This window comes from Sus scrofa, chromosome 1 (genome assembly GCF_000003025.6).
Source record: "Sus scrofa isolate TJ Tabasco breed Duroc chromosome 1, Sscrofa11.1, whole genome shotgun sequence".
Lineage (NCBI taxonomy): Eukaryota > Metazoa > Chordata > Mammalia > Artiodactyla > Suidae > Sus > Sus scrofa.
The window spans coordinates 136,141,095-136,165,553 of record NC_010443.5 but is presented as its reverse complement, the minus strand read 5'-3'; the positions used below and the strand labels follow the sequence as shown (position 1 = coordinate 136,165,553).

The window sequence follows — 24,459 nt, the reverse complement described above, 5'->3', positions numbered from 1 at the left end:
GGTGGAGGGTAGGCAAAATAATGAAGGAGATCAAAAGGCACAAAATTCCAATTATAAAATAAAATAAATGATGTAATGTACAGCACAGTGACTGTAATCAGTAATACTGTATTGCCTATCTGGAAGTTGCTTAGAAAGTATATCTTATAAATTCTCACCATAAGACCAAGAAAGTTCCATATTTATGGAGATGAACGTTACCTGGACTCGTGGTGACCAATTTCACAAAATAAATACAAGTATTAAATCATTATGCTGTACACCTGAAACTAATAGAATGTTTTATGTCAACTATACCTTGTAACTATATATATAAAGTATTAGGGCTCAGAAATTAGACTACTTCGGTTCAAATCCTATCTCTGCCACTTATTGCTGTTGCTGTGTGACTCAGGCAAAGTACTTAACTATTCTGTACCTCAGTTACTTCATATGTAAAATGGTACCTACTCCTCCCACATGAATGTTCAGAGTATTATTTACATACCAGTAGAGTACCTACCACAAAATAAATAAATATATGCTATCACTGCTATTTTCAAAAAAGTTTATTAGTAGACAGAGATGTCAGAGAATATTAACAAGTTAATAAATTTTGTCTTTTGTCTTTTTTTGTTGTTGTTGTTGCTATTTCTTGGGCCGCTCCTGCGGCATATGGAGGTTCCCAGGCTAGGGGTCCAATCGGAGCTGTAGCCACCAGCCTACGCCAGAGCCACAGCAACGCGGGATCCGAGCCGCGTCTGCAACCTACACCACAGCTCACAGCAATGCCGGATCGTTAACCCACTGAGCAAGGGCAGGGATCGAACCCGCAACCTCATGGTTCCTAGTCGGATTCGTTAACCACTGCGCCACGACGGGAACTCCCAAGTTAATAAATTTTAAACATGTAAAAACTTTCCTATGTCTTGCCTCTGATATCACATATGATGAAATTTACCAGTTTCTGCTGTATATTGTTTATGAATGACGGATACCAACTTTATTTTCTACTCTAAAAAATTTAACTAAGAAAAATGTGTAAGTTCCCCAAAAAAAACTTTTTACCAAAAAAAGAGATGCATAATTATATTTAAATGAATCAACGATAACAAATGCTAGAGAGAAGCACTAGTTCTAGCTGTCAATAACACTCATGCAACAAGTAACATCACTTAAGCACTGCAAAAATAACTAAGAGCAAAAAAGAACATTAAAATTTGGCTGTCCCTTCATATTGCCTTACCTAAGAGGTCCAAAAAATTTGACCAACGATTCCCGGGTATCTACTTCTGCCACATTTGAGAGGGCGAAATCATAGAGTTCAGGGAAATGCGCAAAAGCAGCTCTCTAGAAAAGAACAGCCAAAAAAAAAAATTAATGTCTACATATTAATATAGTAAATTGCAACCTATATACTGTATAATGGAAAATATTTTTTAAAAAACACAGGCACTTCTGTTTCTTATATGCTTTTCATATGTGAACTATGCCTTATCCAAAAGCAACAGATACAATGGGAAAAAAAACAGAACTGTTCTAGTAGGAGTATAAAAACAAAGAGTTCAACATTTAGTTTTTGCTTTCTAAAATTGTATTTTGAACATACATGAAAGTAGCCATAAAGGCCAGCTTCACTGACAGTAGAAGAGAAAAACCAAACAAAGCACTTTATTACCAAGAATTGGCCTGGAGTTCGCATTGTGGCTCAGTGGAAATGAACAGGACAAGTATCCATGAAGATGTGGGTTTGAACCTGGCCCCACCCAGTGGGTTAAGGATCTGGTGTTGCTGTGAGCTGTGGTGCAGGTCGCAGATGTAGCTCGGATCCTACGTTGCTGCGGCTGTGGCATAGGCCAGCAGCTGTAGATGTGACTTGACCCCTAACCTAGGAACTTCCATTTGCTGTACCTGTAGCCCTAAAAAAAAAACAATTGGCCTAACAAAACTAAAAGAAAGTCCCAAGGGCAATTCTTACCCAAGAGGTATCTTGAGGGAGAGGCCAACAACATAGTGTGCTTTACTGTGGAACTCTGGGAAGAGAGAACCTCAAAGGGTAAGTAACACCTCCAACCAACATGGGGTGAGCTGCTATAAAACACGAAAAGAAGCATGGTGCTGATTTGGTTAAGTGTGTGTGAGATAACATCCTAGACTTCCTTAATGCCAATGTGGTACAAAAGATGAACCAAAATTTTCAAGTGCTCCATAGTGGATGACACAAAAGGTTGCCAAGGTGATGGATGAGTCTGCCATGAAATTAGTACAGGCAATGGCAAAGCAACACTGCAGTCCAAGCCTGAAAGTGACCTAAGTTTGGAAATGAAGCCAAGTCAGCTCTCAAGAGGACTCCAGCACCATCAAGAACAAGGCTGGGAGTTCCCGTCATGGCACAGTGGTTAACGAATCCGACTAGGAACCATGAGGTTGCGGGTTCGGTCCCTGATCTTGCTCAGTGGGTTAACGATCCGGCGTTGCCGTGAGCTGTGGTGTAGGTTGCAGACGCGGCTCGGATCCCGCGTTGCTGTGGCTCTGGCGTAGGCTGGTGGCTACAGCTCCGATTGGACCCCTAGCCTGGGAACCTCCATATGCCGCGGGAGCGGCCCAAGAAATAGCAACAACAACAACAACAAAAAAGACAAAAAAAAAAAAAAAAAAAAGAACAAGGCTGGGCCTCATCAGTAGGTCATCATGTCTTACTGGTGCCAAGAGAATGACACACTACACCAGCCATGGTCACTTCAACGGCAGAGGCGGAAGCACAAAAATGCTGATACCCTGCAAAAAGCAGGAAGATGTCTGAGCTGGGACAGTATGTAAATCACTCCTCTTCCAAACAAGGAGGCTATCTCAGTGTCTCCACCTCCCCAGATGCCATTTTGAGAAAGAAGAGGTAAAGCAGAGACCCCTTGAGAGATAGTGGAACTGATTATGAAAGACAATTTGAACTTAAGTTTAACTGGGTCATTAGTCAAAAAAAGACTCTTTAAAATCATTTAAAATTAAGGTTTAATAAAAACTTCAGAGTTCCTGTTGTGGCACAGCGGAAACAAATCCGACTAGGAACCATGATATTGCAGGTTCGATCCCTGGCCTCACTCAGTGGGTTGAAGATCCAGCGTTGCCGTGAGCTGTGGTGTAGGTCACAGATGCAGCTCGGATCTGGCGTTGCTGTTGCTGTGGCTGTGGTGCAGGCCGGCGGCTACAGCTCAGATTAGACCCCCTAGCCAGATTAGATTAGAACCTCTATATGCACAGGTGCGGCCCTAAAAAGACAAAAGACAAAAACAAAAACAAAAACAAAAACACAGCTTCTTTCTGCCACCAGACAAAACTGAGGTTAAGAACAAAATAAGATGAGTGATAAAAACAAATAAAGGTACTTTGGGGGTAACCTAAGCCAGACTGGTAAATTTCAGTCCTATTGTACATGTTTATCTATAAAATGTACAAAATACTGAACCGTACTTTGTCAAGCTGAAATATTCTTTCATAAAATAAAACATATTTAAGAATTCCCACAGAGGGTTAAGAATCTGACTGCACTGGCTCAGGTCCCTGAGGGAGACAGCTGTTTGATCCTTGGTCTAGCACAGTAGGTTGGAGGATCCAGCACTGCCACTGCTGCAGCTTGGATTCAATCTGTGGCCCAGGAACTTCCATATGCTTCAGGCACAGCCATTAAAACAAACAAATGCCCATGGTTAAACGAAGCAAACTGGCCCAGTAACTAATACTTCTGAGTATCAGTATATTGATTCTCAAGATGGAGGACTATAACAGAAAGCCTTCTTTTTCATGAATTCATCAGAATTAGCAATATTTTAAAAATTCAAGAAGAACACACCATTAAATTAGTATCTTTTCCTACTTGTATTACACAAACCCTAAATTATTTACAATCCATCTTCATGAAGCAGAAGCAAAAGCTATAATAACATTTCAATTACCTGTAGAGAAGTAATTCTATCATAGTGAATTGTAGTCATCTCATTCTCTGTCAGAGCATTTCCAGTCTGGTCATTAATCTCAAAACCAGTATAGAACTTAAGCATGTCCAAAAGCTGAAAGGATACATTTAAATTAATAAACTGTGTAAACACAAGAGCAAGAAAGCATGAACAAACACTATTAAAAATAATAAGCAAGTTCATATACCTTCTCAGAGGCACTGAAAAGCTTTGGAATGTAAAAATTGACAAACATTTCAGAACATACACAAACACGTTTTATTTGTGTGATAATAAAATATGTGCCTTGTGAATAAATTAAGTCTATTTATAGAAAACTACATATTTCAATACTAAAGAGGTATTATGGATCTAATCAAAGGAAGTCCATCATTTTAATGGGAAAAAAAATTGTATCACTGCAATTTACAGAATGATACCACTAGAGGGAACTCCTAAGGTGTTTTACTTAGGCCAGTTAGATTTTCTGAATGAGGGTTTCACAGTTCGCTCTGTGTTTCTATTAGGAAAAACAGCAAGGTGGGAAAGGATAGGTTATTCATTCCTCTCTTCAGTCTCCATGGCCATCAAGTCCTTTCTTTGGCTTAGTTCCTGCTGCTAATGAAGACCTGCCTTCCTACTGTGGTGGCAGCATCAACAGAACTTGGAACTACATTCACCCCATATTTTTATTACTCTTCATTCTAATCTATGGCAGATCAGATACTAGGATCTGAATACATGTGAAAAATCACTGGATAGAGATTTAATAAGAGAATGGGGGAAAAATGAATGCTCAAAGGTACAAGATAAAAGAACTTAAGAGTATGCAAACCCACACACAAATTGTATCTCCAACTACGCCCTCATTGAAAGGCAAGTGTAAGAAGTCTGTTAAAGACTTTTCCTCTGGATGGCACTACAGGTTATGGGAAATCCTAATACTTTGTCTTCCTACCCAAGGCAATAAACAAAGTGCATTTGCGTTCTGACTGAAGGCAGCAGACCAAGTGCATACACGTACTTCCACACTATCAACTGCCTCTGTCACCATCAAATTATGGAAATACAGCCATGGTATTAGGGCACAGTTTGCTCACAATTAATGTTCATCATCCATTATACTGCACAGTAGTTACTGACATAAAATCAAAATATGAGTATGTGAGACTACACTGCACATAATTTAGTCCAATAACAAAATAACATATGATTAACAAAAGGTTATAATACTAGTTATAATTATTTATTATATAATTATATATAATTATTATATTATATATAATATAATAAAGGTTAAAATTACTAGAGGCCATTTACACAAGAATGCATTCTTTTTGTATATTAAGACTTGGTTTAACTTTAAAATGACTAATTTACATCATTTAATTAAATATTAAGCAAAATTTACTTTATGCCATGCCCCATATTCCCAGTTGCATGGCAAAGAAAGACGAGATCAATTTAGAAATGAAAACAATTAAGTATGTTCAGATATATCAGTGCTCACCTGGGAAAAAAGGTGGCCATCCTCTTCTCTGTGAACAAGATTGGAAAGGTAACAGTGAACCAAAAGGTGGGAGTCATCCAGGATGGTATTAAACCAGCGTCTTGTAGGGAGTAGGGCCTAGAGAAAATAAACACCATAGAAATAAGTCTGCCTGTTCTTCCAGCTAGAGGGGAAGTCTACTGATACTTAGCTCAGAAGTTAGTCACCTACAAAGTACCCTCAGCCCTGCAGAGACTCTGGGCATAAAGCAAGGGGTCTGGTCTATGTTATAAAGAACTCCAGTATGCTTCTAAATAAACTCCAGCATTGGAAGTGGAAGAAATCTCAGATATCTTGGCCAGTAGTTTTCAAACAAAATCCTGTATGAAATCCCGGTATGTACTGTGTGGAGGTTTAAAATGGAGAAAGGGGAGAGGAAACCCCTAAGTGGAGATTCCTTTTTCTGTTTCCTCTTCCCACACCCACCCTGTGATAGCCAGTAAGATGATGCTGAGAAACTGTGACAATCACAGCTTGGAAACCAGTAATCTAGTCAAATAACCTCATTTTAAAGAGGAGGCTACTGAGGTCCTCAGAGGTTAGTTATTGGCAGAGTTGGAATCTGAGTGAAGAGCTCATGAAGGACTGCTAGTTCCAGTTTCTAACCCTCATGTCTGGAAACAAACCCCACTCTCCTGATAAGGGACCAATAGACTGCATTTTCTTTCAATTTCCTGCATTATAAGAGGGAGAGGACAGCAAAGGAAATGAATTCAGTCTGAACTGCTCCAACTCTGCATCTGAACTTCTGCATCAAAATTTTGCATCTAATAGTATGAAATCGTTTTTAAGAATCTTAATTTTAAAGCAAGCGGCTATATCTTTCCTCATCAACAATATCAGGTACACTTAGAAACACTAGATTATTAAAGTAATGGCCATAAACCTGCAACTTCAGCCCCTACTTAAAACTCTAAAGGGACAATAAAATGTGACAGAAAATAAATTGTCATTGGCGGACTCTTGTTTAGTAACTTCACTAAATAATTTTTTGTATATAAACAGCAGCTATTTGACAGTCATCTGAAACTTCAAGGGTCAACTGCTTTTGACTTTCTTCTCTGTGAGTAACCTTGAGGCAATAAACATTTCATGTAACGTCATATGCTTATCTTAGCCTCCTTAATGATTATACAACTGAAAAGTCACTGTATACCTCTTACCTCTAGATCAATCATAAGTTCAATGAATCTTTCACAGTAATGAACTTTGTCCATAGTGACAGGATCTACACATAACAGAGAATATATGTTAGAATTTTCTCACTAAGTCATTCTATGGTACTATATCTTAAAATTAGCAGTTATTTAGTTACTTAAACAAGGTTATTTGTCTTATTCATCAGGACTGGACTGTGATTCAGAGTACAGAACTCACATATATTTTGAAAAAGGCAGGCCTTAACCTCATATTAAGCTCTTTAAATATTAGGAAATGAAAAACCTAGCTTGGATCAGAAACATATTTTAAAAATCATTATCTCCAAAAATATTTTTAACATGTTAATTTTAAAAAATCTGTACTGAATGGTTAGATTTCAAAAAAAAACTTGGAGACAGAAAAATCAGAAAGGCAATTGTATCTCAGTTCTTACTTATTTTCTTCAGACTAAACATCTAGAACTTCTTTCATGTGCAAAAATATATACACGTACGCGTACCTACACTCATACAAAGATACATATGTATCTTTAGAATGCACAAAAAATGTGTGGGAAAGACATACAACAAATTAATTAAAGGGACAATTTTGTGACTTTTTTTCACTTTGTATTAACTTTTTTTTTAAATGGCCTCACCACAGCATTTGAAAGTTCCTGGGCCAGGGATTGAGTCCAAATCACAGCTGTGACCTATGCCGCAGCTGCAGTAATGCCAGATCCTTTAATCCACTGCGCTGGGCCAGGAATCAAACCTGTGCCTCTGCAGGGACCCAAGTTGCTGCAGTTGGATTCTTAACCCACTGCGCCACAGTAGGAACTCCTCACTTTGTATTAACTCTGACATTAAAATGCCAATGACAAATAAAGCAATAAAATATTCTTTATATCACTATCTTATATTATTCATGAGTAATATACTATTTTTAAAAACATTTACTTTTGTTTTTAAAATAATTACAACCTTGTGACATAACATACTTTTAGAGTACAAATCTCTTTTTTTTCATGCCAGAAGATGTTCTACTATTTTCTCAGCTGAAACCACCCTGCCAAGGCTGCTGCAATTGAAAAGGAGATAATTTCAGGGTTCCTAGTCTAAGGACTCCCAGCAGTGAGTAACTCAGTGCCAGACCTAGAGAACGCACCCTACAAATGCTTAAATAAATCCACTTATTTATTTGTAGTTTACAGGAAAATAGAAGGCTTTATGTGGAGAAAGGACTGGAAGAACCAGTGTGGTTAAAATGACCGTACTACCCAAGGCAAATCTATAGATTCAATGCAACCTCTTTCAAATTACCATTGGCATTTTTCACAGAACTAGAACAAAAGTTTTTTAATTTGTATGGAAACACAAAAGACTTCCAAATAGCCAAGGCAATCTTGAGAAAGAATGGTGCTGCATGTGGACAGCGTCTGTAACTGTTTTGTTCACCATGTCCCAGACCCTTGTTCAGGACCTGTGTCTTACAAGCAAGCTCAAAAAATATTTGCTAAATAAAGGAATTTTTTAATAACCATACTGGTGCCTTTAAATTGTGTGAATTTCTAAGGTAGTCACAATACTCAGACTGGTAACACATCTGAAAAGGGAAGGATATATACCTTTTGTCAATATAATTTAAAATCCTTCTAAGAGCAGTTTTTAGACTAAGGATTAGTAAATACTATACAGGCATCTAAATGGTAATTTCACAAATAAGCTGGAAAAGGGAAGATAGTTACCAGAAAGTGGGACTGATTTCAGCACAGAGATAAACTTCTGGATTAGTTGTGAAAGAAATTTTCTTTCTTGATAGGCTCTAAAAACATAAAGATAACAGTAGGCAAATTATTTTTGAGAAATAATTATTTGAAATGTAAAATTTAAATGTGTAAAGAAACAGCCTGTCTTACATTTTTCAAAATGTTTCATTTCTTTCTGAAATCAGTATTACAATTTGAACAAATAGATTCTTCTTTGTCTATAAGTACAGTGCTACATGAAGAGCTGCATTACTGGCCTAATAAACCTGCTAAGAAAGCACCTCTTCTTACTTAGAAGTTCTTACTTGTGTTTTCAAAGTCAGGACTAGAAATGAGTTTTCAAAATTTCACTTATAGTCTTCCCTTAACATTAAAAGTCTAATGTTACTTAGAACGAGATAAGCAATTTCGTACTGTAATATGTTTAAACTATTACCTATAATAGAGTATTACAATGTCTAAAAATTAAATGTTAGTTAAAAAACAATTTTTTTTACCCATTACTAATTTAAGGTGCATTAGTTACCACTAATCAAAAAAGAATCATTAGTTATTAAACAGCTACAAATTAATTATTTCGTCCCACTGGAAATACAAACGATGGGGAGGGGAGGGACTAAAATACACTTGAAATGCCAAATCATATAATTAGTAACTCAAACCAGTATTCATTAATAAAACTGGCTGACATTAATTGAGCACTTACTCAGGATCTGAGTTGTTGAGTACTTCATATAAGTAATCTCACTGAGGAGTTCCTGTCGTGGCGCAGTGGTTAATGAAACCAACTAGGAACCATGAGGTTGCGGGTTCGATCCCTGCCCTTGCTCAGAGGATTAACGATCCGACATTGCCATGATCTGTGGTGTAGGTCGCAGACAAGGCTCAGATCCCGCGTTACTGTGGCTCTGGCTTAGGCTGGCAGCTACAGCTCCGATTAGACCTCTAGCCTGGGAACCTGGCTTTGAAAATCAGCAAGGAGTTCCCCGTTGTGGCGCAGCAGCAACGAATCTGACTAGGAACCATGAGGTTGCAGGTTGGATCCCTGGCCTTGCTTAGTGGGTTAAGAATCCGGTGTTGCCGTGAGCTGTGGTGTAGGACGCAGACACGGCTCGGATCTGGCGTTGCTGTGGCTGTGCTGCAGGCCGGCAGCTTTAGCTCCAGTTAGACCCCTAGCCCGGGAGCCTCCATATGCCGTACGTGTGGCCCTAAAAAAAAAAAAAAAAAAAAGACAAAAGACAAAAGAAAAAAAAGTAATCTCACTGAATATTGACTGTTGTTCTATGAAACAGGTGCTACTGTCCTGATTTCACACTGGGGCTCGAAGAGGTGAGTTAACTTGCCCCAAGTTGCACGATGGATGAGTGTGAAGCCTAGTTAACTCTAATTGTAGAACCTGTACTCTAAGCAATTATAAGCAGTCTAATAATTACAAAAAGAGTCAGTGTTTCAATAAAAACACACAATGTGTTTAAGGAGTTCAGGAGAAGAAAGCACTGTGGCCTAAAGTAATTGGTCTAGAAGAATGTTTAGAAGGTTAACCTTCATTAAGTGGAGTGGAGTGAAAAGGGTAGTTAGGAGAGAAATGTTAAAGAAACAAGGAATACTTGATTGATATGGAATTAAGTCATATCGAGGTAATGGGAAGACAGTGTTTAAAATTTTAAAACAAACAAAAAAAAATTTTAAAACATAGCCAAATAATGAAAAGATAACTAGTAATTAGTCCAATCAAGAGGCTACTAGATAGAAAGATATCATGAAAGAGACAAACTGGAGTTCAAAGAAAGGATAGTCCTACTCTGACCCTAATATCCTGTCCTTAGGGCTCACACTTATTCCCAAACTCATTCCTCTAACATCCAGCTTTTTTCAGTTCTTCTCATTTTCAGTAACCACCAGACTAACTCCAAGGTTCACTTATTTTTGTCCTCCACCCTCTTTTCATGGTTTACATACCTTACTAAATAATCTCACTAATACTCATGTCTTCAATTACTATCTGTAGATGAGTATAGAGAACTCTCCTAAGTGGATGAAAAAATAAGATAGTCAAAAGAAGTTATCATAGGCCCAAGGGAAGTGAGTCTGAGGCACATATATGTAAGCAGAGGGAAAAAAAAGTGAGTAGAAAAGAACACTTAAAAGATGGAGCAGGAAAAAGGATCACTGCTAAAATAGTCATGGAGTAAACAAAGCAAGAGGACACAGGAAGTCCAGTCAGCCTCAGACAGAGAAGGAACCTCTTAGGGCATACAGACTCCTGTCCTGCGTTCCACCAACAGCACTTTGATGAAATAAATGCTTGCTACCAGACATTTATCCAAATGATAATAATCCAAAACCCTCATCTGCTTCTTTAATCCTTATACTTGATTTATTTTTCTCCTTAGCATGGACCACCATTTAAGATACCATATAATTCATCTCTTTATTGCTGTCTTCCTCAACTAGAATGTAAGCTCCACAGAACAGGACTTATTTTCTGTGTTGTTCTATGATATATCCCCTGTACCTACAACAGTACCCAGCAAAATAATAAACACTGAATACTTGTTGAATGAAAGGACTGTATAAAAGTCACCATTAAAAAACAAAAAGACAACCCAAAGAATGGGAGAAAATATTTGCAAATGAACCGACCGACAAGGGATTAAGCTCCAAAATTTATAAACACTTCCTACAGCTCAATACCAAAAAAACAAACAACCCCATCAAAAAATGGGCAGAAGATCTAAACAGGCAATTCTCCAAAGACATACAGATGGCCAAAAAACACATGAAAAGATGTTCAACATCACTCATCACTAGAGAAATGCAAATCGAAATCACTATGAGGCGCCACCTTACCCCGGCCAGAATGGCTTTCATCAAAAAGTACAAACAATAAGTGCTGGAGAAGTTGCGGAGAAAAAGGAACCCCGTTACACTATTGGTGGGAATGTAAATTAGTGCAACCACTGTGGAAAACAGGATGGAGATTCCTCAGAAAACTAAAAATAGAATTATCATTTGATCCAGCAATCCCACTCCTGGGCATCTATCCAGAGAAAACCATGACTCAACAAGACACATGTACTCCAATGTTCATTGCAGCACTATTTGCAATAGCCAAGACATGGAAACAACCTAAATGTCCATCAACAGAGGAGTGGATAAAGAAGATGTGGTACATATACACAATGGAATATTACTCAGCTATTGAAAGAAATATGGCATTTGCAGTAACATGGATGGACCTAGAAATTATTATGCTAAGTGAAGTCAGTCAATGAGACACCAGCATCAAATGCTATCACTTACATGTGGAATCTAATAAAAGGACACAATGAACTTCTTTGCAGAACAGAAACTGACACAGACTTTGAAAAACTTACAGTGTCCAAAGGAGACAGGTTTGGCGGGGGGGCGGGGAGGGGGAGGCACTGAGGGTTTGGAATGGAAATACTGTAAAAATTTGGTTGTGATAATTGTTGTACATCTATAAATATAATAAAATTCATTAAGTAATTAAAAAAAAGTCACTGTTAAGAGAGAGAGTTAAAAAAGAAAGGAAAGTTGGATTGATAGCTTCAAGACTAGAGAAAATTGAGAACCATCTAGGACAGACAGACTATGATGGACAATAGGCAGGGAGAAGAGCAGTGATACACTTATTACTGAAGCAGAGATAAAGGAAAGGAGAAAAACATGGTGATATTCTGGCTTCCCCTTTAGGCCTTTGTGAAAAATATTCCTATGACAGTTCAAGTAAAAGCACTTAATCTTTTATTTGGTTCAGCCCTATGTAAAGGAAATAACAAATCAGTCAACATCATCTAAGACCCACAACCCAGCATAATGAATCAGCATGGAACAAAACTTTTGCAACATACTGTTCTCTTGCTTCTGGATCCATCTTTTCATCATTCTTTTTAATCAAGTTCCAGAATTTTCTTAGTTTAGGTGTCTTTTTTAATTCTAACTCCAAACGTGCCTGAAAAAGTGATGTGACATTAAATCACCAGTAACTCTAAAGCTTACAAGGATAAAAACTAGATCAACTATTAGCTAGTTTTCTAATGTATGGATATAATAGAGAGCAATGGGATAAAACCAGAAAGCAGCATAACTAAAACTGAAAATTAAGAAACAAAGAGATGTATTTTTAAAAACTATTCAATTCTGACACTTACTAGAAAAAAAAAAGACAAAAGAAACTGCCTTTTCTAGTCAAGATTTTAAGCTTAATAATAAGTTTCTTATTTCTAAAACTAAGCACTTCAGTTTGAAAAACATAAGTATTAACATTTGTGAACATAATCGTTAAAGTTCAAGAAATTAGGGAGTTCCCATTGTGGCTCAGCAGTAACGAACCCTACTAATATCCATGAGGATGCAGATTCAATCCCTGGCCTTGCTCAGTGGGTTATGGAGCCAGAGTTGTTGCCATGAGCTGTGGTATAGGTCACAGACGTGGCTCAGATTCCGCATTGCTGTAGCTGTGTCATAGGCCAGCAGCTATAACTCCAATTCAACACCTAGCCTGGTAACTTCCACATGCTGTGGGTGCAGCCCTAAAAAGACCCCTCCCTCCCAAAAATTCAAAAAATCAGTCTGAAACAACGTAAAACAGCTATCACAAGTGAACAAGGAAATGTCCATACCACCACCATTCTTTCTTAAGGCACTTATCCATTTTTAACTTAGTATTAATTATTTTTATATGTTCCTGTTTTTATCCCTAACAACTGGTAACTATGAATGAGCTTGCATATCTAAATGTCTGTAAAACCACCCATATGCAGGAAATGGAATTCTAAATATACTATTATACTGAAATTTGACAGTTTTAACTTTACTAAGATCTGTTAATCTGACTTTGATATTGGCACATATTATTCAATAAGAATTTGATAAAAAAATGAAGCTGTTAATATTAAACATCATTCAGATCTTCTCCTATAGCTGTATGTACATTCTAATCAAGGGAAATTAAAAATTCAAGTCTGTATTTAGTTTCACCCAATGACATACATATGAATAATATTTTACTACATTAAGTCCTCTTCTCTATAAGTTCAACAGACATTACCTTATTTTATTTTACAATAATGAAGTTAGGTGAAACACATATTAGCTTACACATAAAAACCTTAAAACTGAAAAAAACTACATCTCTGATAAGTTAATGCATAGTAAATTAGATAAATTTTGTGAGCAAAAGTGGGGATTTTTAGTTACCATTTTATATCCATATGAAAGCTACAGTCTAAAACCACATTTCCCTTATAAATAGACATAAGTTTCTGAGATTAGATACTTACAGGCTGTAAGCCCATCCACATTGGGAGCGAGATAAGCTGCTGTACTTGACTCCGTATCAAGTCTACTTCCTGTTTAAAGCATGAAGAAACAAAGTTTATAAACACACCATCATTTTAACCTAAATCTTTATATAAGGAGCATCTGCCTTTTTAAGTCCTGGGGGGAAAACATGCTATCAATACTTTTAAATTAATATTTTATTATTAAGATGTTCAATACTTTTTAAAAAAGATATAGTCAAGCCTCACGATTTACAGACTCCATCCACTTGCAGAAATGTTTTCGTAACCCCAAACTCCACTCTCCTTTCAGATAACCACAGTAGAGAAGCACAAATGAAATGTTAATTACTACAAATATTTAAATATTTATTTCTTGGAGATAATCTTATGAAGAATGAAAAATTTATCATACATAGCCAAGAGATTTTCAAAGATCATTCACAACCACCCCAAAACAGTCAACTCAAAACATAACTCTCCAGCTGACCTGCCAGCTTATGCATGAAGTATGACTGAAAAGTAATAAAACTATGTCTTTGTGTAGAGTTTACAACACAGATCTCATTACTCAATGTACATACTAATAGACTCTTTGCTGCTCTACATTTGGAGAATTTCAGTTCTTATTATCAGTTCACTTAGAGGCTAGATAGAAAAAAGGAGAGATCAAGAACAAATCTATTAAAAAGTAAACAGATCTTATAAAATGATTTCACCGAGAAGGGGCTAAAATCAAGCTGTGTGCATTATCCTTCATTCCCAACTACTGTGGATGAAGAAGTTGGCTACAGAGGTAATCTCATCTACATTCAACTTAAAAGAACAAGAGGACTTGAACATTCCCCTGAAAGATGAAGTGGAATTACCAAACTATTGAAGCAATGATCAAGAAAGAGCAGTAAGACTGTCTGTTCATGGAGTGAAAATTCACCATCGGTTTCAGCTAATGCCGCTTTCAAGATACACTTGAAGAAGAATGGGAAGTGATCTGGCTTCTTCTTAAAAGTCTGAAAACAGAAAGAATAAAAATTCATTTTGAAATGGCTTGCTCACCTCTTTTTCTTCTTTAAGCAAACAATGAAGACTTTTTAGGAGTCTATTAACAAAACCTAATAATCACCAAAAGATTATCTGCTTACTTATAATTAACGGTAGCAAGGCAAATATAGGTTTCTGCAGGACTATGTGAGAGTTGCAGAAACCATCAGCTAATAAAATAATGGCTTCAATTCCTTTATTATTTCTTCAAGGATTATGCCAGTAATTAGCCCAGGCTTTGTTTTCTTACTAAAGATCCGAAGTGTTTAAACTCTTCCAACTTAAAAGAAACATCTTCAAAAACTAGTCTTCCCAGTCTAATTAATCTCAAGAACAGCCTTTTCTTTATATTATCCTTTTACTCTTAACATGTAAATAATGTAAAAAAAAAAAAAAAAAAAGTAAATATCTACCTCCCCACCTAGTTTCTGTTACCATTCTCTTCTTTCATAGGCAAGTGGTCCAAATGTATGGTCTGCACTAGTTGTTTTCACTTCTCTAAAACAAGCTTCTACCCATAGCACTACCTGGAAGCTGTTACAGTTGTCAAGTCAAAAGGACCATTACTAACCCTCAACTCCTTTACAGTGTGCTGAAGGCTCCTCTTCCTTTGTTATTTTACCCCACAATGTTCAAAGGTTCTAGCTTCCTTCTTGAAAATAATACCCTTCCCTAAAGCTACTTCAATTAACAAATCCAATCAATTCTACTTTCCAAATCTGTGTAACCTCTTGTTTTAATCTGATCTGTCATGTCTCTCTTTCAAGCTCTAATCACTAAAGTGGTCCTTAAAACATGCAAACTGATCAAGTCATTCTCTAGCTTCCCTCGTGCTTCCTATGGTAGTTTAAATCAACTTTAAGAAATCCCTAAGATCTCTCAATGAAACAGAAGAACCTTAGTTTTCTTTGGGCTCTAATCTGCCATAAGATGGTAGTTACTTAATGATTATCTGAGCCAAGTGTCCACGGTTTTACCTTAAAGAGTGTTTAACACTTTTTCATTTTGGAGACCATCCCCTCAAAAGAGATGACATGTATCCATGCATTTCCTTCACTTAAAAAAGGGAGGGAAAGAAACTCTTGATGAGCTGAACATTTTGTGGTGGCTAAAGAAAACCTAGATTTTGGACCTCTATTAGCTGATCAAGCCTCTATTACACTAGCACAAAGAGAAAATGTCAGTCAATTAGAAATTTCAAAAAGGGAAAACAGATTTCAGATCAAAGAGAAAACTGAAATTACAATATGAACTTCGCTCTTAATTTTGGAAATACTACTTTATGCATGTGAAACTTACAAATATATACTCCTGTTGTGAAACAAGGCACTGAAAAATACTACCTCATTTGGGCATTATCTATATGTGCCTCTTAATATAAATTTTACTCTATCTGATGTAAAAGTCTTTATAATCCACAAAACTATGTCGTTCTTTGTTTCAAGCATGAAGCAGAAAAATAACTCCGTAACTCCATGTTCATAATTTTCCAATTCCTAATAAAGAAAGCACTGATACTGAAAGAAATCTAATAGTGCTTTTCATACATTCACTTTTTTCCTCAACATTTACTTTATTACTGAATAAAGTTCTGTTCTAAAAACATTATTTATTATCAGTAAAAAATTTGCTACTTTGTAATGGCTTAAGTGAGCACAGTAAGAAAGCTTGAAGTAATTTAAATCTGTTACCTCCCATGCAGGGACATTTTCTCTGAACTTCTCATTCACCATACAGCAGATTGACATTAAATAAGCTTTGCTGGACACTTCTGGAGAATAATTCATCCACAGGTAATTTTCAAGATACTGGCTGAGAAAAGTGAAAAAAAAAAACACAGAATATTTCATGAATATTTCATTCCTCTGAAAATGGCTAATCATTTACAACTTTCTGAAAACATTTTGAAAATCTATATTTATAGTTAGAGAATTCTTCACAAATTTACCTATAATGTAGATTAGTGCTACCTACCACAAACATACATAGCAAATGTAGCTTTAAGAGTGAGAGGCTCAGAGTTCCCATCGTGGAATCTGACTAGGAACCATGAGGTTGCGGGTTCGGTCCCTGGCCTGGCTCAGTGGGTTAAGGTCCGGCATTGCCATGAGCTGTGGTGTAGGTTGCAGACGCTGCTCGGATCCCGAGTTGCTGTGGCTCTGGCGTAGGCCAGTGGCTACAGCTCCGATTCGACCCCTAGCCTGGGAACCTCCATATGCTGCGGGAGCGGCCCAAAGAAATAGCAAAAAGACAAAAAAAAAAAAAAAAAAAAAAGAGTGAGAGGCTCATACTTTCAAGTAGGAAGACACAAAATGTTACTGATATACATAATTATCACCACTAAGACACTGGATATTCCCTTATCTAAGGCTCTTTGTAGAGTAAAAAGCAAAAATATCTGATAAATATCAGCTCTAAAACAAAATAATATGATGGGCAGCTTCACAGATAAATTTATCTGAGAAATTCACACACTTGTATCTGGACCAAATGATTTCCAGAAACTAAGACAAAGACTTAAAAAGAGGCTTTGTTTCTTAATTTACAAGGTATTTAACATAAGTCAGTTTTCAGGGTAACTAACATTTTCCTGTCAAAATACCAAAATTCTTGAATACTCCTAAACAAAATATTTCTGATTTCTAAAACAAAGCTTAACTATTCCTTATTCAGGGTAGTTATAAACCAGTTATTGTACTGGGCTGTAAAATACTCTCAAGCACTAATGCAAAAAAAAAAAAAAAAAAAAAAGACTTTTTGTACCTATCTTACATCACTCCACATGCATAACCTTTCGATCACTTATATATGCATGCATGCACACACGTGCACACACACAGTTAGGCATTTTAGATTCTGCTCTAGCATATAATTTTTCTACTTCCTCTTATGCTTCAAAGGTCAGATCATGTTGGTATTTCCACAGGTCTATCTTTAGCACTCCATCCTGCTTAATTAGCAAGAACCTGAAAATTAGTAAAGAGTATTTTATCCAAAATAATGGCCCACAGGCTCCAAGTTAGAAACTATACTTTCATAAATAAGATGCAGTAAACTTTATAGCATTCATTTCTTACAAGTTTAAATTCCTTTTCCCTGAATCATGCCCTTTAGAACTTCTGTTAGCAAGTTTGTTGGTATGAATCTATCTGAAATCTCTTTATTTCATGACAGTTTAGCTGGTGATAGATTTCTTCCTAGGTTGATAGTTATATTTTCCTATGTATTAGTCTCATTGTACTATCGTCTTATTACACTTGACAAGTCTACAATCATTCTATTTGTTCTCTCTCCTCTGAGTAATCTTCTTTTCTCTAACAGATTTTAAGATCTTCACTCTCTCTGTTGCTCTATTCACCACTTGCTATATACACTTCCTGAATCTAAGAGTTATACGTTTCAACTGCAGAAAATTCTTTATCATCTCTTCAAAACTGCTCTTCCCTCATTTTCTCTAAATCTCTTCTGAAGCTCCTAATGGACCTCATTTTAGCCTCCATATCTCTTAAATGTCCTGTATATTTTCCACCTCTATTTTGTCTTGCTATTATTTGTTAATTTCCTCAGCTCTAAATCCCCACTCCCTCTTTAGTTGTGTCTAATCTGCTATATAATTCATCCATTGAGTTTTTTTAACTTCAGTGACCTTTATTTCCACTTTCCTCCAAACCTTCCCATTTTTGTTGTCTTGTTCCTTGTTCACATATGATATTTGATCTTATCTATCCATAATAACTTTAAACAAAATGATTTGACAGTGCATATCAATTATTTAATTACCTGGGGTTTTCTGGGAGGGGGGTTCTAATTCTATGTTGTTTCAACTGAATCTTACTTTAATGTGCTTTGCAATTTGGAAGTTTGAATTCACCTTTATCAGAGTTTTATCTATAGAAATTTTTTTTGGTATGGTTAGAATACATTATCCTTTCAGAGTATCTTCATAATTTGTTTCACCAAGATACTCCAGGGATATCACTGGCTTGTAACAGTCTTTACCAGTAATGTCTTGGCCATTACCTGACAATGCAGCAAATTCCAAACCTATCTTTACATTTTTCAGAAGAGGAATCTGAGACTATGAGAGTCAATGACTTGCCCAGGATGATGCAGTTATCAACATGACACACAGATGATACAGAACTCATTCTAAACTACCTCTCTTAATCCAAACTTTAGGTTTGATCAATAATTCTCTGATCCTATCCTGGTAGTTGCAGCAAATATAATCTGTATGATAATATGTCCCTCTGATGAGTTTCATCAAAGACTCAGTTCACTCTCCTGCATCTAGCCCCTTCCTCCATGTCACCTTACTTTCCATTCCAGCAAGACCATCAATTATCTCTACCACAAACTTTATTCACTTATTTATTTTCTTTGCTGGCCACCCATGGCATATGGAAGTTCCCAGGCCAAGAAGCCTAAGCTGCAGTCATCTACGCCACAGCTGCAGCAACGCTGGTGCCTTAACCAACTGTTCTTGGCTGCAGATCAAACTGGTGCCTCCACAGAGACAAGCTAGATCATTAATCCACTGTACCACAGCAGGCATACCTCTACTACAACTTTAGACTCATTTATGTCTGGAGGCTGGCAAAGAGAAAATGGCATTTCCAAACAGAAATGACCTAAGAGTTCCTGGAAGGTAACAACCCACTTTTTTAGTTACTAAAACTCTTTCACTGTCACTTGTGCCTTCGGTCTGTTCTGTTGATTTCTCCTTCAATTCCTATAATTTTCTTGGTATCTGATATTTGCCAGGATCGTGGAATTCTGGTTTTATCCTAATTGTATACCAGCATCCTCTTGATTTTTATTTATCTTCTTGAAGGATGGCATGATATGATGAAAACAGCATATTAATCTAAGGGCCAGACAGATCCAATTTCAAGCCTCAGTGTTCTTTATAAAATAAAGATGGGAGTTCCCGTCGTGGTGCAGTGGTTAACGAATCCGACTAGGAACCATGAGGTTGCGGGTTCGGTCCCTGCCCTTGCTCAGTGGGTTAACGATCCGGCGTTGCCGTGAGCTGTGGTGTAGGTTGCAGACGCAGCTTGGATCCCGCGTTGCTGTGGCTCTGGTGTAGGCCGGTGGCTACAGCTCTGATTCAACCCCTGGCCTGGGAACCTCCATATGCCGCGGGAGCGGCCCAAGAAATAGCAACAACAACAACAACAAAAAGACAAAAGACAAAAAAAAAAAAAAAAAAAAAGATGATCTTACTTGGATTATTGTAAGGGTTAAATTCGATTAAGTATTCAATAATAATACAGTTCTTAGGATAAAGTAGGCACTCCACTTACAAATTAATTTATAACTATAAATTTCAGTTTCTTCCTTTAAAAATGATAAAGGAATTCCCCATGTGGCGCAGCAGAAACAAATCCAACTAGTAACCATGAGGTTGTGGGTTCGACACCTAGCCTTGCTCATGGGTTAAAGAATCCAACATTGCTGTGTTGTGGTGTAGGTCAGATTCGGCTCGGATCCCGCATTGCTGTGGCTGTGGTGCATGCTAGCGGCTGCAGCTCCGATTCAACCCCTAGCCTGGGGACCTCCGTATGCCGTATGCCGCAGGTGTGGCCCTTAAAAAAAGCAAATAAATAAATAAAAATAAGAACACCTACTTTATGCTATTTTTTTTGGTGAGGATCAAATCAGTGTATGTAGGGAGTAAACAGCTGTTAATACAGAGAATGACTTCTGATGCAGACGAGACCACTAGAGATTGTGGAGAAGCAAAAAAACCACGAGCTTTGGCATCAAACATTGGCATCCCAGCTCTGCCAATTACTTAAATGCATTACATGAACAAATTACTTAACTGCCCTGATCTCAGTTTCTTTCTTTGCTAAAAAGAGAATATAATATTGACTTGTAGGGTTGCTTTAAGTGATCTGTATGTAAAATGCTTAACAATGTGCCCAGCACAAGGTTCAATACATGGCGCATATTACTATTATCAACAACAACCTTGGCTTTTAGTTCCAGCCTACTGGCCACACCTGTTTGTCCTAAAATCTAAAAATTATAATTCTCTTCTATCAGAAATATTTATAAATGGCTTAGGTTAGAACAAAGCTGTCTTGGTAATAAAACGTTAACCGGAAGGCAAAAAAATGGCTACAGAATGAACTGCAATTTACTGTCACTGATCACTAGAGGAAACCATATGAGAGTTAAAAAATTGCTTGGCACACACTATCTTTTTTTTTTTTTTTTGGGGGGTCTTTTTAGGGCCATACCTATAGTATATGGAAGTTCCCAGGATAGGGGTTAAATTGGAGCTGTAGCTGCCAGTCTACACTACAGCCACAGCAACGACAGATCCGAGCCGAGTCTGTAGCCTCCACCACAGCTCACAGCAACACTGGATCCTTAACCCACTGAGTGAGGCCAGGGATTGAACCTGTGTCCTTATGGATGCTATTCAGATTCGTTTCTGCTAAGCCACGATAGGAACTCCTCAGCACACACTATCTTAATTAGTGAGAAATGACTCAAAATAGAAGTTACACTGACAATCTCTGAAAACAAAGGGTATCATACATGTATTCCAAAATAAGGTAATTGTCAAAATATCAATCTTCAAAAATTTATAATGATTTCCTTATCCACTCACAGAAATGTACAGAAAACTTAGCTAAAAGTCAAGCCACCTTGTCGTCCTGAATTTCATCAAAGTAGTCTTTTAACTCACCTAAATTCCAAGAGCATTATCTTTCTGATGGCAAACCTAAAAAAATAAATAGTAAAAATATTTAAATAGAGAATATAAACATTTCCGAGATACTAATGCAGATACATTTTGGAATCATGTTTTAATATTGATATGTCAGAGTAACTGTATTTATGCATTAAAGGAAGTGAATATTGCTTTTATATTTTTGTTTGTATTTTGTTCTAGGATAGTTTATTTTTTAAAATTGTCTATGAACAGTTAGTTATACCTTACCCATATAACAAACGCAATCAGTACTATGATATACAAGGATATAAAAAAACAGATCAATAAGCCCAATAGTTTTAATCAAGAGACAAATGTTCAAGATATTCATAACATTGGAACATAACTGCCAAAAACTAGCCCGTCTCAATTTCTTAAGCCCTAACATTTTTTCATTTAGCAATCAAATGGAAACAGTCTGCTGAAGTCATGACCTCCCAAAAGCACCAGGGACACATGTATCTATACTGCAAACATGGAAATCAGACTTTTCACATTTTGTGGTCTTGTCATTAAGTCTAAAATATGAGAAAATTGTGGAAGGAATATCAGATATCCCTTTATATCTACTTTTAAAAGGTAGGTTCAAGTGTCCACTGATTTAGTTTTGTCATTTTGTATATTGGAAATAAAGTAGCCAGACCAGAACCATGCCACCGGATATTAGCCTTCAGCCTTGAAAATTAAATGCATATGCATTATGAATTTATAATGCTGAAGAGACCATTATCCTGTGAAAATTCAATTTCACTGATTTCTGATTTCTTAAATAGTTTTACTGAGCAAGCAATGTCATAGAACTTTGATGAGAAAGAAATGAAAGTTTTAACTGTGCAATACCACAGAGACAGAACATTGCCAAGGTACTGGCTTCTACAGCCAACCAGGCCACTGAGAGGACACAACAGCTGGTGTGGCAGACCCCAGATCTCCAGCTGCGGGCATTTCAGTTTATTTTTATTTTTTTGCATTTTTTTTAAATTTTATTTTTTTAATTACTTTTTTTTGGCATTTCACTTTAAATGCATGTTGGACAACAGAACTCAGAGCCCACTATGCAAATACTTTCACACTCAATTTCTCCAGCCACAAATAGGACTTCATTGATGAAAAGAAAGAAAATCTGGACTCACAAGATAGATCAGTACTGTAGCCATGATTCATCGTTACCTTGGCAACATCTTAAAACATTTTGGGACTCAGTTTCCTCAGGCAGAAAAGAGGTGGAGTATCCCCCCCACCCCTTTTTGGGATAACTAGATAAGTGAAAAATCAGTTTTGATAGGTCAACATAAAGCAGAGAAACTATGAAGAGCTTAACAAAGTATATATATAAGATATACAAATGAGTCTAGGGACTAGACATCATGCAGAAAACCTTTAAAGATAAGGATGAAAAGTTGCAAGTAAAAATAACAAATATAAACCAAGGATTTGGAAATGGTTATTTTATTAAGTTACCAGTATTTACTGAGAGTGGGCTTTGTAAAGCCTGACCCTGTATAAAGGGTTTATCAGGCTTTTCATTAAATCTTCCCAAAGCTGGATAATTTATGCACAATAAATTGGGTTTATTAATTGTATTGTTAACTAGGTCATTAAATTTGATTTTTTGAAAAAAGTGGGGAGAAGTATGCAAAAGGGAGTTTCTTTGCTGCTATAATTGCCTTTTGCTTCCTGTCTTGGAATGCGTTTGTGTGAAACATGAGGTCTAGAGCTATAGCAGCTCTTCTGCAACCATACAGAGAGAGCCAGTAATTTTTTTTTTTAATTTTTTTTGTCTTTTTAGGGCTGCACCTGTAGCATATGGAAGTTCCCAGGCTAGGGGTCTAATCAAGGCTATAGTTGCTGACCTACGCCACAGCCACAGCAATGCCAGATCCAAGCTGCATCTGCAACTTACACCACAGCTCATGGCAACGCCAGATCCTTAACCCACTGAGCGAGGCCAGGGTTTGAATCCACAAGCTCAAGGTTCCTAGTGGGATTCATTTCCGCTGCGCCATGATGGGAACTCCCCTTTTATTATTTTGTATTTCATTATTACTACATGTTTTACTTTTATAATTTTAAAATATTTTTTAAAAGATTTATCAAAATAAAGAATGTGGAGTTCCTGTCGTGACTCAGTGGTTAACGAATCCGACTAGGAACCATGAGGTTGCGGGTTCAATCCCTGGCCTTGCTCAGAGGGTTAACGATCTGGTGTTGCTGTGAGCTGTGGTGTAGGATGCAGATGCGGCTCGGATCCCGAGTTGCTGTGGCTCTGACATAGGCTGGCGGCTACAGCTCCGATTTGACCCCCATATGCCACTGGAGCGACCCAAGAAAATAGCAAAAATACAAAAAAAAAAAAAAAGAAAAGAAAGAAAATAAAGAATGTGTATGTGTATGTGTGACTGGGTTACCTTGCTGTATAGTAGAAAATTGACAGAACACTGTAAACCAGCTATAATGGAAAAAATAAAAATCATACAAAAAAAGATTTATCAGAAAATAATGAGAAGTAGTAATTGTTGAATTGAAATTTTGAAATCTCTGTATTGACTCTTCCTCACATTCCTTCAAAAACAAAATAAACCCTAAGGAATTTAATCCCTCTAATCTGCGAAAGAAATCAGAAGGCAAAGAAATATCTTATGACTCTTTAGTATAAAGTTAGATAATAGTTTTTCTAGCCACCTGGCCTCAATGATCAAATCAAAAAAAGAAAAGAAAATTCTAAGTCTATGATTACATTTAGTTTATAAGTTCAGATGAGATCCAAGTCAGTCCCATCTAATTCCTATGTATGAAAATTAATTCCTACCTTGATTTGACAATCTCTTTCTCATATATATCTTCAATCACCTGTTATTAAAAATATAAAAATATTTAGTATATTAAACAGCTTTTTTTCAGACTCTAAAGTGAGAGTTTTCACTTACTGTGATTAAACAAAATAATCTGGTTTAGGAAAGCCATCCCATACTACTGCTACTGAAATAATACTTGAG

At 36.8% G+C, this 24,459-nt stretch overlaps 1 protein-coding gene across 2 annotated transcripts in view; it reads right to left on the bottom strand.

Annotated features, from left to right (window-relative positions):
* AQR (aquarius intron-binding spliceosomal factor) overlaps positions 1-24,459 on the bottom strand; it is a 99,685-nt gene that overhangs the window by 69,985 nt on the left and 5,241 nt on the right. Inside the window, exons 3-13 of one of the 2 annotated variants that reach the window (XM_021098271.1) lie at positions 24,273-24,313; positions 21,437-21,472; positions 16,425-16,545; positions 14,562-14,702; positions 13,693-13,761; positions 12,262-12,362; positions 8,366-8,442; positions 6,642-6,706; positions 5,440-5,556; positions 3,930-4,043; positions 1,226-1,329 (exon numbers count right to left, since the gene is read on the bottom strand). In XM_021098271.1, coding sequence (XP_020953930.1) covers positions 1,226-1,329; positions 3,930-4,043; positions 5,440-5,556; positions 6,642-6,706; positions 8,366-8,442; positions 12,262-12,362; positions 13,693-13,761; positions 14,562-14,702; positions 16,425-16,545; positions 21,437-21,472; positions 24,273-24,313 — 986 coding nt within the window. Of the gene's footprint in view, positions 1-1,225; positions 1,330-3,929; positions 4,044-5,439; positions 5,557-6,641; positions 6,707-8,365; positions 8,443-12,261; positions 12,363-13,692; positions 13,766-14,561; positions 14,703-16,424; positions 16,546-21,436; positions 21,473-24,272; positions 24,314-24,459 lie in introns of those variants that run through there. The other variant, XM_021098273.1, reaches the window with a different exon arrangement.